The sequence below is a fragment of the Ostrea edulis genome, chromosome 3 (genome assembly GCF_947568905.1).
Source record: "Ostrea edulis chromosome 3, xbOstEdul1.1, whole genome shotgun sequence".
In the NCBI taxonomy this organism is placed as follows: domain Eukaryota; kingdom Metazoa; phylum Mollusca; class Bivalvia; order Ostreida; family Ostreidae; genus Ostrea; species Ostrea edulis.
The window spans coordinates 53,696,115-53,712,529 of NC_079166.1; the positions used below are offsets into that span (position 1 = coordinate 53,696,115).

The following is a 16,415-nucleotide window of genomic DNA, read 5'->3' on the forward strand; positions in this document are numbered from 1 at the left end:
CAGTTTTATAAGAAGCTGAATTCAGATCCTACAAAAGAGTTTTCAGTCCTCATAACCGAAACTTTCGATAAAATGTACAAAGAGGAAGAACTAGAAGAACTACGTGTACGAAGCACTCTGTCTGACTGACTGCAGAGCAGGGCAGTTATATCTCCTCCCAAAAATCCACAAAGAAGACATGCCTGACCGACCAATTGTAAGTGCCTTCAGACATCCCACGGAGAGCATTTCTGAATTCCTTGATTCACATTAAATCTCCGTCCCCAGGTAGAAGATTTGCCATCATATCTCAACGATACCATCCATTACACTAACAAGACTCCTTCTTCTGACCTTCCCGACAACATGTTGTTGGTGGTAATGGACGTCACATCTTTGTACACCATCATTCCACACGAGGAGGGTATTGAAGCTTGTAGGGAAGTCTGGGATATGAGGTATATTCAGACTCTACTAAATTGTTGGTCAAGCTCTTGGAACATGTTCTCAAGTTCAATAACTTTATGTTCAACGGCAAACATTACCTACAATTTAGTGGCACAGACATGGGCACCAAAATGGCTCCAAGTTATGTCTACATATCTATTGGGAGCCATGATATTCCAAGACTTAATATTCACTGGACCGATGTGGAGAGAAAAGACAAGGATAATATCTGGATGCCGAGCTCAATGGCATTAACAAACCCAATGACTTCACCAGATTGAATGTGGCCTAGTTTCCCCTAGTTATAACTCAGTGTTCTTATATTGGTTTTACACTTTCTTTTTTGCCGTCTACATGTCATTATTAAAAGTCAAAAACATTTTTCAATATATTTGTTTATTTATTCATTATCATTATTTATAATATCCTTACTTAGTCCCCCCAATTACCCACCCCCATTTTTTCTTCTATACTCCATTGCATGATTGGATATTTATTTTTCGATTTAATCTTTTCATATTACTTTATGATTTTTATAATATATTTTATTTTCCATCATACTTCAACACTAGTTATACAGCTTTACACCTCCAGGTACGAAATACTCATTATAAGTCGTCATTAGAACGAATTAACATACTGCTGAAGGATATTGATTAATTAATTCGTTCTTTGTTTTTTGATTTGATCCAGTGTAGGACGAGTCAGTTCAGATCTGTCCTGATGCTCGACGGGAACATATTTTTGTATTGCCACATATTACACTCAATAATCTTAATATGTAGACGTTTTGTTTGTTGTCAGCTTTGTAGGATAGTTGTAGTTTTAATTTCCTTTTCTATTTAGTCTTCTTTTCTATGGAAATAATCTATCGTCCTGAGGAAGGGACAGGTTGTCCTGAAAATTTGAAAATTAACTGTTGTTCACGTCGGTGGTCATTTTTAGTGCTATTTATATCTTTTTTTTATTTGACCTCGTATCTACTATTAGACCAGACACTTTGGATGTTGAGTGTTGTTGGATTATAGTGCTATATATATATATATATATATATATATATATATATATATATATAGGGTGAATGCCCCTTATATTTGAGGACAGTATTGAATGAGAAGGATGTAAGTTTGAAAGTTGTTTCGTAGGATCAAGAAATCAAAGTCTGAGGCTAAACAGTTTTAGCTGATGAAGATCTTAGATTTACTCCATCCCCCCACGATTCAGGAATTTATAGATCGAGCAAAGTATTTATGTTTTATCGCTTGTCAAGAATTTTGGTTAGATAAACTAAATTGTACCAACTTCTCCAGCTTCACATTCAAAACGATATTATGTGCCTGTAAACGAATAGGACAAACTTTTGTGAATAAATAGTACTGGTAAGATTCATGGACAAATGTAGCGCGTTCTTCAATGTTCATAAATTTTGAATCCATAAAGGACTACACATCACTATAAAATTTTCTTAGTAAGATTTAGTACTTTTCAGATTCATTAGATTTTCTTTTGGTACAAACTTTGGGGGAAAATACATGTCAATCTATTAAATGATATTACAATATGTTTTTCATAATGTTAAAGTACAATTTATGTTGTCGAATTATTTCATATTCATACGAAACAGAGTTTCTATATCAAAAGAAAAAATATCTTGCTTGCTTCAACTCGACATTTAGATATATGGACGACATTTAATATGAAAGAGCTTGTTCTGTGTATAATCAGTTTTTAATCGAGTCAGGTTACTGACAAACTGATATTATTGAAGTTTTAACAGGGTCGTTTAAAGTCAGCATTTCGCGAATTCTATGGTCGTTATAACAATCTAGTTTGCCAAAACAATCTGCCATCGGGCCAAGTATCATACCAAGTGTTAGACTGTTCTTTACACACTGGTTGTGACTAAGGATTACTCCGTTTACCTGATCAAGTTATAGGACCAACGACTGGGGGTGACCGGTCTACAGAGAATGTTTACTACTCCTAGGCACCTGATCCCACCTCTGGTATATACGGAGATTTACCCAACTCTTAATTTGTTATTATTTATTTTTCATTTTTACGCAATTACGACGCCCTGTGCTAAAGTTTGCATTACGTATAAATCTAAATATCGCTATGGAATCTTTCTAATAGGGTACAATTATTATAATGAAAATAATACGGGTGATATTTCATAATTTGATTGAACAAAGTCGTTTCTGCTTAGTGAATAGAGGTTCCTCAATGCAGATATGATTAAATATTTTTGCTGTTGGAAAGTTTTGAAAATTCTGCACCCCACAGAGAAAACATCTGCTACATTGTATATACGTGTCATTTACACGATACATTATGACAGTGTATCAACTGGTATATATAATCATATAAGAAATACATATATTTGGACCTTTTGAAATTTCTCTGTCCAGTTTTGAAAACCCATATGAATCTTTGTTCAAGAAATAATTGTCCGTAAATAGGAGGTTACGATTAAGTTCCAGCAAACTAATAAATGCAACCTCAAGTACATCTTACCATTTGTACTTGCAGAATCACCAGCTACAGTTAGGTGAGTACAATTTTGTTTTCTAGCAACTAATTTATTACACAGGCAAATGTTCCTCACGTGAATTTAACGTGAAATTCACATGAATTTCACGTGAAAATTTCTATGTGAAATTCACGTTAAAAGAGCATCAAATGTGAATTCACACGACAGATTTTAACGTGAAATTCACGGGAAGCACATTTGCCTGTATAAAACATTTTAAATGGGTAATGATTAGATTAAGGAACTTGAAACATCTGCTCGGAATGGTATCACAGTTACCTACATTGAAAATGATTTCTGTGCCCCTTGAATCAAAGATTAGAGGGGCTATTGTTTTTTCCCTGTCCATCTGTCGCAAACAAAAAAATAAAACCTTGGTCATATCTTTTACATCATACAAAGAAGAGCTTTTATATTTTGTATATGTATATTTCTTGTGGCAAGACCTTACCATTGACACTGAAATATTTGACCTGGTGAACTTAACATTGACCTTTGATCTTGTTCTACTTTATTCCAATCCGGGGCATCAGTTTTCATAAAAATATCTTGTTGATTGTTGCACTGATATCTGTGAATACGCGGTACTAGATATATTCTCTGATGTGACTTGTATCGATTAAATTGCAGGGAAGACAGAAATGAATTCAAAGGTCTTTTCATTCTTCTCGCAATCTTATATAAGGATACATGGAAGAGTGCTAAAGAAGTTTGCAGGTACATGACTTCGTTTGAAAGGAAACACAAAAATTACTTCAAGCTTTTTAGAATGAAAATGTATTCCGGGAAATCACTTTCAGCAGATTTTGACAACAGCATGCAGAAGTTGAGAAATGGTAGTGATTTCCCTACTCTGAGGGAAATTTACGCTGCCTCAGAAATGCTAAATCGGAAAATTTTGCTGGTCAAGAACATCTGTGGGGAAAATCGTGCTATTGCAATTTGCCCAGTATTATTAGGGCTTTCAAAAGAGACAGAACCAATTGAAATTGAAATGAACAATGACAATAACAAACCTACGTTTCGTTGTCTAAGTCTGGATGAAAGTGTTGCTGAAAAAAGATACGTCATCAACGAAGGTCATGAGTTTTGTCTTGATAAACGCTTCCGAAATTCATTTGAACTTCTTCGCGACGCAAACTATTTTCCGTCATACAAATACATCAAACAGGACTCATTCTTTGAAATATTTGGGACATTAATATATGGAGTCGATTCATTAGACAATTTTGATACTAGTAATGTTGATATCGTGAAAATGTGTCTATCTGAGCACGAAAACGATAAAAATATCAAGGAAATCTATTCTGATTTCGTCGATATTGACACCTACTCCAATGTTGATGAACGAAAGAAGTACGAGGAAACAAACGAAGAAAAGAAGAAGTTGCGATCTGCTATACAACAAAAAGGATTGGCTGTCCATCTAGTGCAATGGAAATCCCTAACTCAAGGAGACTTTTTTGCAATATCAAGTATATTTGGCTTTATTCTGTACCTCGAAGAAGACCAAAAATGGCATATGATACACCCACTGTGTGGTGAAATGATGCAAACCATCAAAGGATCTTTCAGTCTGAGGCGTATTTCTAAGGACTGCTTTGAAGTAGATGAGACTTTGACTGAACATAAAACAATTAAATGCCTATGCCAAGTGCAAACGCCGACAGTTTCTGGGATGTTAAACGACGCTGAATGTTTGATAAGTGATCGTATAAAAAAGGATTTCAGTAAGTTTTAAAGTTTTCACGAACAATGGGAAAATCTAGCCTTGTACAATATATTATTCCGTAAATTTATAAATTATTCACAAGTACAAGACTACACGTTATGTTAATTGCATTAGAGAATAATGTTTATTATTTCATTCACCCTTCTCTTGTAATGATGGATTGGTCAATGGTGTAATGTTCTCAACTGATGCATCAAATACAGTAATACTTATACATTAGTTATAACACAATGAAAATTTATGAATAATAATGAGATCCGCCTCGCTCATTAAATAATCTACAATGCAATGAACTCGAGAAACCTGATCATTTTCAAAATGATTTGAAATGAGGAATTACAGAATTTTTTTTATCTGTAACATGCATTGCATTTCAAACAAGGGGATTGTAGTAAGATGTTCAAGTACAAACAATGATAAATGATCTACAGAGTGGCATTTGCTATCTAAAATGTTATTTATTACTCCAATGTTTTATATAGCCTAAAATTCGGTCGACACGTATAATGAGGTTTCGTTAAATTCATTATAACAAAGAGATGGAATTGAGGGTGTGAAAGATGATAGATGTCTGAGTATTCGAAATGCCGTCGATTTTTAGGCATCTAAATCCAGACCGATTTCAAAATTCATGAGGTCAACATCACGTTTTCAGGCGCGTGTGTTTTTTATTAAAGCAGAACCATTCATGTCTACAAATTAGTGTCAGGCGGAAGCAAACATTAGCATGACTTTGCAAACGTCTTTGAAAACCTCGAGCAACACCAATTGGCAAATCAGCTGCACAATGGACAATTCGACAATGTATGCGCTACAGATGTACATGCATGTAGCATAACATTTTAACGTTTGGGGACTACACCTCATTGTGACAATATTTGCGCGATATGTAGCATAGAGGGTTCTGTGTCATCAAGTAGCTATTAATTGTAGATTTGTTTTTCAATGAAACGTTTTATGTATATATTTTTTCAATGCAGGCCCTGCCAGAGAAGTGTGCTGTAGGCCAGTAGGTCTTGGCACTATGCACTCTCATTTATATGCGATTCAAAAAGCTGATGTGAATATATTCAAACGCTTGTGTTGGGAGCCTCAAAGCAGACAAGATCCCGTAGAAGGTTATCAAAATCCTAGTCTTCAACACACACTTATTAAGAATTATCTAAAGGACATTTTCAGACAGGTGGATTTAAGTTCCAATGGATCACTAGAAAACTGTTTATGCAAAGAGATATGTGGTTTTGAGAACAACAACTACATCAAAAAGCTAAAGTGAGTGGTATCCAAATTATAGACTATGGTCATCATGTTTATAATAATATGCACTGGAATTTATATGACTAACAGATTAAACCTTTAGCTTTAAAATTCTGTCGTCATAACATGTAACTGTATTTCTAAACATTTCAAATTGCTCAACAAATTGACTCAGATCTACATGTACAATTAATTTTAAAGTGGACATGGTAATACGGAGATATTTTACATCCAACTCTAATACTCTAATCGTAGAACAAAATTGGGAACTCCGGAGAACAACATTTCTTCGAAGATACAAAAAGCAGCACATCTTGTTGGAGTTTCGGTTTACGTCTTCAGAGTGTCCACTTTTCAATGTCATTGGCTATGTTTTCAACCACAGAAAAAACGTTCATCTTTTAAATGCAATTTCTACATAACATTACTACAAACTGGCGAGGACGGAAATGAAAGATTCGACAGGATAGTTCCGAACACTGGATGTAACTGTTCGATGTATCCACCAGATACTGATTCTTCATCGGATAAAGGTTCGATTTCATTGCATTATGATTCAACGATACATGTAGAATTAATGTTCTTTATATCTAATACGGTAAAGTTCACATTTACTGCACCTAATATATAACGTTTTATCACAACACTAGCACTATTTTTTTTATATCTTAAAGCGTTGCATACAATTGGCAAAAAGTACATGTGTAGTTACGTGTTCATTATATAATTCTCAGAATTCTTCTAGGAATTGATTTGATTGCAGTAAAACATATTACATTGTATGGTAATGGAAAATAGTCTGTTATGTGCCCGCGTTTCATAATAAAGCATATATGCAGAAGCAGACTACCCAATTATGAAAAAACGTATTATACATCTCTTTTAAATTCCCGGCGTCGTAAACCTTGTGATATCATCTTTGTACACAATGATGACATGCTGTCCTAATGGATAGTTTTTCTGAATTTTGCAACCAGAAACACAAGCTTTATCTCGAAGGACAAAAATTCATTACACAAACCTTAAAAGTTACTCTCTTGTGAAATTCATGATATATGTAGCAATAATTTCCTCCTTTTGTTATATAAGTGTTAAATTATATAACTTTATAAGATACCTTGCATCCTATTTTCCATAAAAAATATGGTAGAAAATTTATGACATAATATTATTCTATACACATGTAGTAACCTGCGTCAGCCTTTACTCACCTTATATTGATCAGCACTCAATTCTGAAGGTTCTCGTGTTGATAGAAAGTGATACCTGGTTGATAAAGAATGTGATACGAAATACCACGTTATGTTATAGGTTATACGTAATGTCGTTGTGTTTTATGTTTAATCTGTCTCGTACAGTATACAAGAACTTAATTGAACTTATTTCATGAAAGAACGGTCGATTTTTAAAATCTATATATTAAATTAAAGTACTTTACTATACAAATTTAGGGTGTTTTTCAAAGCATTTTAATGGTGATAACTTTCTATCTAAACAATTCCAAATTCAACTCATTAATTCTTCGTCAGTCGAATTGGTTTTTGTTTGTTAATGTTTGTTTTACGTTCCTTCGAAATATCTCACTTATATTGAGACGTCACCAGCTGTGGGCGAGGAACCATAAGTTTAGACCTATGCTTATAGCACTCAGGGCCGTAGTAGTGAATGTTCTTTAATTAAGGAGGTATGCTACACCAGAGAAAATTGCAGTTTTAGTACAAAGCAATGTGAACAAAATTTAACCCCCGATGTACTCAAACCCGCAATCAACTGTTCAGTAGTGGACGTGCTAACCTACTGAACTACTCAGCTAGACGATGATTTTGAAATGAATAGACAAATATTGCTGATAGTTATGCCCCCTTCAAAGAAGAGGGGCATATTGGTTGGCACCTGTCGGTTGGTCGGTCGGTCGGTAGACCACGTGTTGTCCGCTCAATATCTTGAGAACCATTCACTTAATGATAATGATATTTCATATGTAAGTTGGTTATGTCTAGAAGAGGACCCCCCTTTTTAGGCCAAAAGGTCAATGGTCAAGGGTCAATCTACTCTGGACTTAAGAATATAATGTGTGCTCAATGTCTTGAGAACCCTTTGCTTGAAAGACATCAAACTTGGCACACTATTACATCCTAAGGATTAGATGACCCCTATTGATTTTGAGGTCATATGGTCAAAGGTCAAGGTCAAACTGACATAGGAATATATTGGTCATTCAATGTCTAGATAACCCTTTGTTTGACAGACATCAAACTTGGTACACCAGTACATCTTCAGAAGAAGATGACTTCTATTGATTTTGAGGTCACATGATCAAAGGCCAAGGGTCAAACTAGACATAGGAATATACTGTCCGCTCAATATCTTGAGAACCCTTTGCTTGACAGACATCAAACTTGGTACACTGGTACGTCTTCAGGAGAAAATGACCCCTATTGATTTTGAGGTCACATGTTTAAAGGTCAAGGGTCAAACCGGACATTGGAATATACTGTCCGTTCAATATCTTGATAACCCTTTGCTTGACAGACATCAAACTTGGTACACTGGTACATGTTCAGGAGAAGATGACCCCTATTAATATTGAAGTCACATGGTCAAGGGTCAAAATGGTCATAGTAATATTATGTCCGCTCAATATCTAGATAACCCTTTGCTTAACAGACATCAAACTTAGTACACTGGTACATCATCAGGAGAAGATGACTCCTACTGATTTTGAGGTCACATTGTCAAAGTTCAAGGGTCACACTGAACATAGGAATATATTGTCCCTTCAATATCTTGAGAACCCTTCGCTTGACAGACTTCAAATTTGGTACACTGGTACATCTTCAGGAGAAAGTGACCCCTATTGATTTTGAGGTCACATGTTTAAAGGTCAAGGGTCAAACTGGATATTGGAATATACTGTCTGCTCAATATCTTGAGAACCCTTTGCTTGACAGACATCAAACTTGGTACACTGATACTTATACCGCAGAAGATGACCACTATTGATTTTAAGGTCACATGGTCAAAGGCCAAGGCTCAAACTGGACACAGGAATATACTCTCCACTCAATATCTTGAGAACCCTTTGCTTGACAGACACCAAACTTAGTACACTGGTGTATATTCAGGAGAAGATGACTCCTATTGATTTTGAGGTCACATGGTCAAAGGCCAAGGGTCAAACTGGACATATAATATACTGTCCACTCAATATCTTGATAACCCTTCTGCTTGACAGACATTATACTTACCACACTGGTACATCTTCAGGAGAAGATGACCCATATTGATTTTGAGGTCAAAAGTGAATAGTTGAACTGGACATAGTAATATATTGTCTCCTATATTTTAAGAATTATTTACTTGATTGACACCAAACTTGGTACACTGGTACAGCATAAGGAGTAGATAACCCCTATTGATTTTTAGGTCACATGGTGAATTCACTCTTGACATAGGAAGATATTTGCTGCTCAATATTTTGAATTGATGATACTACTATCAATTAAATGATGTGTGTGTATAACCCTTTTCAATTTTGCACCATGGAGGGCATATGTGTTTTACGAACATCTCTTGTTATATTTTCATCCATGTCTTAAAAGACGTCAGCCATCATGACAATGTAGAGTACTTACTTAACATGACAATGCCTACCGCGACACGTGACCTCCATGTTTAATGTCCGTTTAAGGAATCTGAACAAAGATCACAAAAGAATGTTTATCAACCTGCTGTAAATAAGCTTACGTAAAAAAGCAAACTCACCGTCCAATTATAATGTAAATGTTTTAACTATTTTCTCATTTAAAACAAGGACGATCATTCATAAATAAATTATTTACGTACTAGCGATTCATAGACTGAGAATTTGCCTCAAATCCAAATCCGTTCATATTGACCATTAAAAGCTCAAAAGTGTATTCAATTATTATATTTATATGTATTTACTAAATCACTGTTTGTTTACACTGCTTCTATAAGTCATGAAATATATTGTTGCATAAAACGAACTCTTTAAGGTCAACATCTGTCACAGTCGTATTGTTACGTATATCAACACATAGACATGACGTCATACGTACCCTGCCTTTTATCAACATTGCACGTTGCACTGTACTTTGGAGCTAGGAGACAAGATTGGGATGATAATCCACGTAAGTTCACAACCTTAAACCGAGGTGTGACTTTGCAGATCTTTATAACGCATGTTGTATTTTTTTTCAAATAATTAAGCTCTCTCAGTCGCGTGCTTTCAACTAGTTCATAATACGTTCATAGTCAATATGAACGGGACCGCCGCTGTGGCTGGAAGGTTAGAGCGTTTGCCCCGTATGCGGAAGGCAATACTGTTAACCTATAGGTTCGATCCCGGTCGCAACAGACCTAAGTCGTTATTAAAACAGGTAATGACAGTTCCATCATCAAACGCTCGCCATCAGGTGTGAATGTCACGGGTTCTGGAGATGACCTTAAAAACGGATGTCCCGTGTTACAGTAGGTGTGGCACACTAGAGAACCCTCACTGCCCAATGGCCGTAAGCGCCAAGCATACATGTAGGCCTAAATTTGAAGTCCTTCACCGGACTTTGTGACCTCTCCATACGAATGAAACACCATTATAGATATAACTATATAACTATATATATATATATATATATATATATATTTATATATATATATATATATGTGTGTGTGTGTGTGTGTGTGTGTGTGTGTGTGTGTGTATGCATATATATATATATATAACGTTAAATAACTGTATCCCATTTCCATTCTCAATGACCGTGTAGCGTGTGACAGCGTGGCGAGAATTCCATCGTCATCGAAAGCAAGTTTTTTGACTTGCCTAGATGGTCGAGCGGTCTAGCGCGCTGGTTACATGCTGCTAGGATATTTGGTTCCGCAGGTCGTGAGTTCAACCCCGGGTAGGGGCGGAAGTAGGTATCCATATAAAGTGAAATTTTCTGTGCTTTATATTAATTATTTCTTCACTTAGGGCAGTTATGTTCATTTAAGAGTTCATTGCTATTTCTGTGCTTTATATATATATATATATATAGAAAGAGTTGATATCACACAGTCAAAATAATTCAATAAAAAAGCAGGAAAATATACAGTTCCAAAATATATTTTTAACATCCATCCTCAGGTGAATACAAATAATGAATACCTTTAATTCATTATTTGTATTCAACTGAGGATGGATGTTAAAATCCAGAAAGCGCTAGTGATTTAACTATATTTGAAATGTATATTTCCTGCCTTTTTATTGATATATATATATATATATATATATATATATATATATATATATATATATATATAAATGGTTACACTTTCAGATAATGCAAATAAACCCAAGACCGATATTACGCGCGAACAGAGACATAACACGCTCCTTTACCTGTTGGAGGATCCGCATGGAAAACTTCTATCGGGGCTGTTTGAGGATGAAAATAGATATTGTTCAGAGATACCAAGTGATTTTGATAAAGCAGAGGTAAATCTAATTCTTTCCAATCCATGCATGTCAAGAAGGTCCATCGACCCAACGTCATCGTCAACGTCAGGGGCCCCATCTTCACTTTTTCGTTGTATCAGCAAAGAAATATTTGGAACTGAACGGCACTTTGACATTGTGGATAAATTATACACCCGTGCGCTTAGACGTGACTCAGATTCTCTGCAGATCACCTCACCTACAGATGACTTTGATGTGGAATGTTCTCTGCAAAATATTGCGACTCTTTTCAAGTGTCCTATATACGTTATCAGCTTACGTAAAGAAAACAGTTTTCCAGTATGGAGGGACTTCAAACCGGATCAGAGAAAATTTGAGGAAAAAATCGAACCTAACGATGAATGCCGTGGTAATTTTTATATCACTTTGTATTATTCAACAAAAAAACATTTCCATCGTGTTGTAGCGACAGATTTGGTGTGTAACTGTCTGTTGGATCCTCCTAGCGGATCTGAGAAGGATATCACAACGATCAATAAAAAAGGTTAGTACACTGTTTATTACCGATTCAATATATCCCAGTGAACGTGAAGTAAAAGACATCACAGACCTAGTCTTTCATATTTGCTTCATATTTGGTATTTTATTGAACATATCCGTTAACGGCAAACTAACAACTCAACTGTATGACAAACAAGATCAGTTGACCTCCATCGTCAGGAAACATTCGTGTCATTACTCGGTAGGTGGCGCGACTATTCTAAAGGTGGTTACGTGTGCGCTTGAAACGTATACAGACGCTTGTTTCAAATGAAAATACAATGGAGGGAAATGATAGTAGTTTTACTGTCCAGCAATTAAAGAAGGAGTTGGTGACGAGAGGAGCTGCAAAAAGTGGCAGAAAGTTGGATTTAGTTGAAAGGTACCGTATATCCAATGCATGTTAATATGTAACGGTAACTAATCATGATATTTTAGTACCATTCGTGCGATACTTAACCCTTTAATATTTTAACACAGCGTGGCGTGCAGCATGAGAAACACTTCGAACGGTGAAAAACAGTCTTTCGTTATATAGGATTTCAATTTCGTATTATCATTAGAGTTCCCTGCTTGAAAAAATATAATTGTTTGATAGATAAAAACATTTGTTCAAAACCAATGACTTGAAATTCATAACTTACTGCAATCACAGGAGTCCGCAGTTATAAGAACCACTTCGCTTCGCTCGCCGACTCCAGTGCTGCATTGTGCAATCTACAGTTACATGTGCATATATGTAACCAGGTCTAGCACAATCTCTATATTCAACTATATAGCTTGATAGGGCTATTTAAAATAGTTTGATTAAGCTAGTTTAGATTTAATTATGTTGAATATTTTAAGTGCCATAGCGAAAAAGTCACATACTTTTTTGAACATGTTTACATTTTGAACTAACCACAACACTGGCAGGTCACTACCAATACTACGTTGTTTTTAGAATTTGGGTGAAATAATTTCAATCGGTGCAATTCTATTTTCTGCTGTTAGAAATTGCTTTGATAAAACAAATGAAATAGCTAAATATGATGTGCTGGGCCTGTATATATTGCATGAATACTGGAAGAAAAATTAACATGCTTGGAAAATATAAGAGATTTTACCATTTGTCAATCCATTTCGTATGAAATTACATGTATATACTTTTGTGAACTTGTGAGATTAACATGCAAAAAAGTAATATTACATGGGCAGATGAGTGTACTGTTACAGTAGCATGTACATGTAGTACTTCTACAAGTAAACATACAATCACATGACATAGCTGCATCATATGCATTTTTGCACAATAAATTTAATGAAATATATATACACAGAATCTAAGATATACTCAATGTTCAGCAAACATTTGAAGATTAAATTCAGTGCCAAATTTCTTACAGTTTGATTTTAATATGAGATTTTGAAATATTTAGATTGGAAGCTTATGACAGGAACCAGAATTTCAAATCTGACCCTGTGATATTACCTGAACCTTTAACAACAGACTGACCCACTGCAGGCTTCAAACAGCTTGTTGAAGACCACAAAAGTACCCTCCCCAAGATAACTTCAGAGCAGATTGAAGCATATTTTATTTTTAGACTTGCTGGTAAGTTATCATGAAAAGTTATGGAAAGAAGCAAATGAACACAATTTATTCATGATTTCAAAATGCAGGATTTTAGATATGATATTACGGAATTATATCAAAGTACTAAAACGTACATGTATTTTATGCATAGGTGACAGACAGTGTGTCAGTGATATCAAAACTATTGTGAAAGGCCGTGCAATGTACGAAAGTGACAGGATTATGGCATGCTCTGTGAACGATGTACATGATGTTTATTGACTGGGATGGTTGCAGCAGCAATGAAACAGAAAGTAAGACATTACTTATAACTGTTAATGTCATTTCAAAGAAGCACCTTTGTTGCTAATATAAGGGTTACCAGGGGATCCAAATTTTAAAGTCAAAACTGTAGAAGTGATAATTAGGTCACCTATTGCAATTTGTCAGCATCCATCGTCATGCATTTAACAATATTGAACATTTTTGGTTGAGTTGCACAAAGTGCATCCGGCTTATATATTGTGCATGTGTAAATCATTAAAAATATCTTTAATGCTATTGAAACTAAATAGATAGTAAAAGCAGAAAATGATATACCAAAATTTTGAATTTTGTAACCTTCTGTTTTTAAATGTAGGATGGGTCCAAATTAGTCATATCTTGATGATATTACAGCTCTTATATCATTATTATATATCATGTAAAGTCTTTCATCAGTATGGGCACTTTCAGAGGCATTAAGAACACTTGTTTTATAGAGTTGCTTAATATTATAAGAATTTAGCATTAAGATTAGCAGAACAGGAAATCTTTTTTACAATTCATAGACCTTTGGGCTAGTGATACTCTTACCTAAATATCAGGTGACCAATAATGCCTGTGTGCCTCTTGTGTATGTTAGTTTATATATATACACAGTATACTTATTCTTAGAAAAGACATTTTGGTCTATTTAACACATAGATGTATCAGTTTAATTTTAATTTACAGGTTACATATAGTTATAAAATAAGGATTGATAAGAACACTGGTGATCCCCTCAACTCGCATTGTGAATGCCCAGCTGGAATAGGCTCCCATGGCACCTGTAAACATATAGCAGCCGTTTGTTTAATGATGGAGGATTTCACACATAATGGGAAGATCAGAGTTGCGAAGTCAGCCACAGAGAATCTGATGTCCTCCAATAAGCCAAAGTCATCACATCGAGGTAAGTATTCATGTGACCATATCATTTAAGTATTGGTACCGATGTACATCCAGACAAGAGTAGTGTTTTTGCAATAAAATGTACTTAATGTCCTATTAACAGTTTTTATAAACACAAAACTAGGTTCACCTGTTAAGGCCGAGAAACTGCCATCCAAAAAGAAATATGCAAGTGATTTTTTTTATGATCCACGACCACAGAAGTACAGATATTATGGTTCCTTTAATGACAGAGTGAGAAATATTGTAACCAATTACTGCAGCAAAACATCAAAAGACCTTTCCATACGATATCTGTATTCAAGGGCAGATATTCAGGTAAAATATTGTCATAGAAAGTTTTGTAACAATACATGATATAAGTTTTATCAGGTTTAGCAAAGTTCTTGAAATATATTTCTGTTGTGTCACACATTTCAAGATTCTATCGGTCAGAATAATGAAATGTACTTTGAACTTTTACCGGTCCAAGAAAGTTTTAGCCAATCAAATCCTTCAGACAGGTTAATTTCAGGAACACCTGTTTATCATTTATCCAGTGGATATCACCCATTATATAAATTTTAGTTAATCATTACACTATGTGTAAATATTGCTGTTTGTGATGTCACAAGCAAACATCAATATTACGTATTTTTATTTATTTTTACAAAATTACAGGAAGCAAAATTCCAACAAAACAGTAACATCAATGAATTACTTGGGGTGGAGGTGTTAACGTGATAAAAAGAATATCCCATGGTTTGTGGTTTGACATGATTTACATTTGTATATTCAACTCGTGTGTTTTTACATCCCCTCACAACTCATTGCATATTAATCATATCAAACCACGAAAGATGACAATAAAATTCTAGTTGTATACACAATTCCTATGTTTTTATTTTAAATTCATTTGAATTTATGATTCCAGACAGCTTCAAGGGGTCACCTTCACTGCAGACTTCCACTCACAGAGAACATGGTTGACAGTAATGGTAATGATACAAATCCAACACATAAACATTATGAAATTTTTAAAAGTAATAACTGTTAACAAACATATCATATTAATATGCAAACATTATCATTGTTGTGTATCATTTTCATGCCCCCCCCCCCTCAGTAAAGGGGGACATATTGATTTGCAACTATCAGTCATTTTATAGATATTCCATGAAGTATTATTTCATTCAGTATCTTGAGAATCCTTTGCTGAACAAACTTGTATTTCTATACCAATTTTTCACCATCATTAGACATAAGAGTTGGCTCTTTTTACCATAAATGGGAGGATATTTTTCTAAATCTTATAGAAACTAATAGAACACCCCCACCCCTTCTTTGTGAAAACATTTTTGATTTGAGTATGTTATTCTGATAAAACTTGATGGCAATTATCGTTTTAGGTTGATGAAAATCAAGTAAAGTCTATCAAGATTGCAACGAGGGGACAAGACAAGAACCCTAGATGATTTCAAGAGAGAATGTGGAGATTGACAGAATCAAGATTGGTGAAATTTGTAAATCTACTTGTCGACGGAATACAAGAAAACTATGCAACTCTTTACTGAACTCAAATTTGCAATCACAGACAATTCTTCATGGAAAGAAATATGAAAAGAAAGCATTAAGGCAGTTTGAAACAGGGTACAATGTTGTTACAAGTGAATGTGGCCTATTTGTTTCAATGGAACACCCATTTTGAGGAGCATCTCCA

The 16,415-nt window shown here is 34.8% G+C and overlaps 1 protein-coding gene across 1 annotated transcript in view; it reads left to right on the plus strand.

The window, feature by feature from the left end:
* The window catches only part of LOC125675676 (uncharacterized), a 104,717-nt gene that overhangs the window by 66,310 nt on the left and 21,992 nt on the right, over nucleotides 1-16,415 (plus strand). The window contains exons 14-18 of the mRNA XM_048913455.2: nucleotides 2,959-2,977; nucleotides 3,590-4,689; nucleotides 5,672-5,963; nucleotides 6,204-6,481; nucleotides 11,291-11,953. Of these exons, the coding sequence (XP_048769412.2) occupies nucleotides 2,959-2,977; nucleotides 3,590-4,689; nucleotides 5,672-5,963; nucleotides 6,204-6,481; nucleotides 11,291-11,953 (2,352 nt within the window). The remainder of the gene's footprint in view (nucleotides 1-2,958; nucleotides 2,978-3,589; nucleotides 4,690-5,671; nucleotides 5,964-6,203; nucleotides 6,482-11,290; nucleotides 11,954-16,415) is intronic.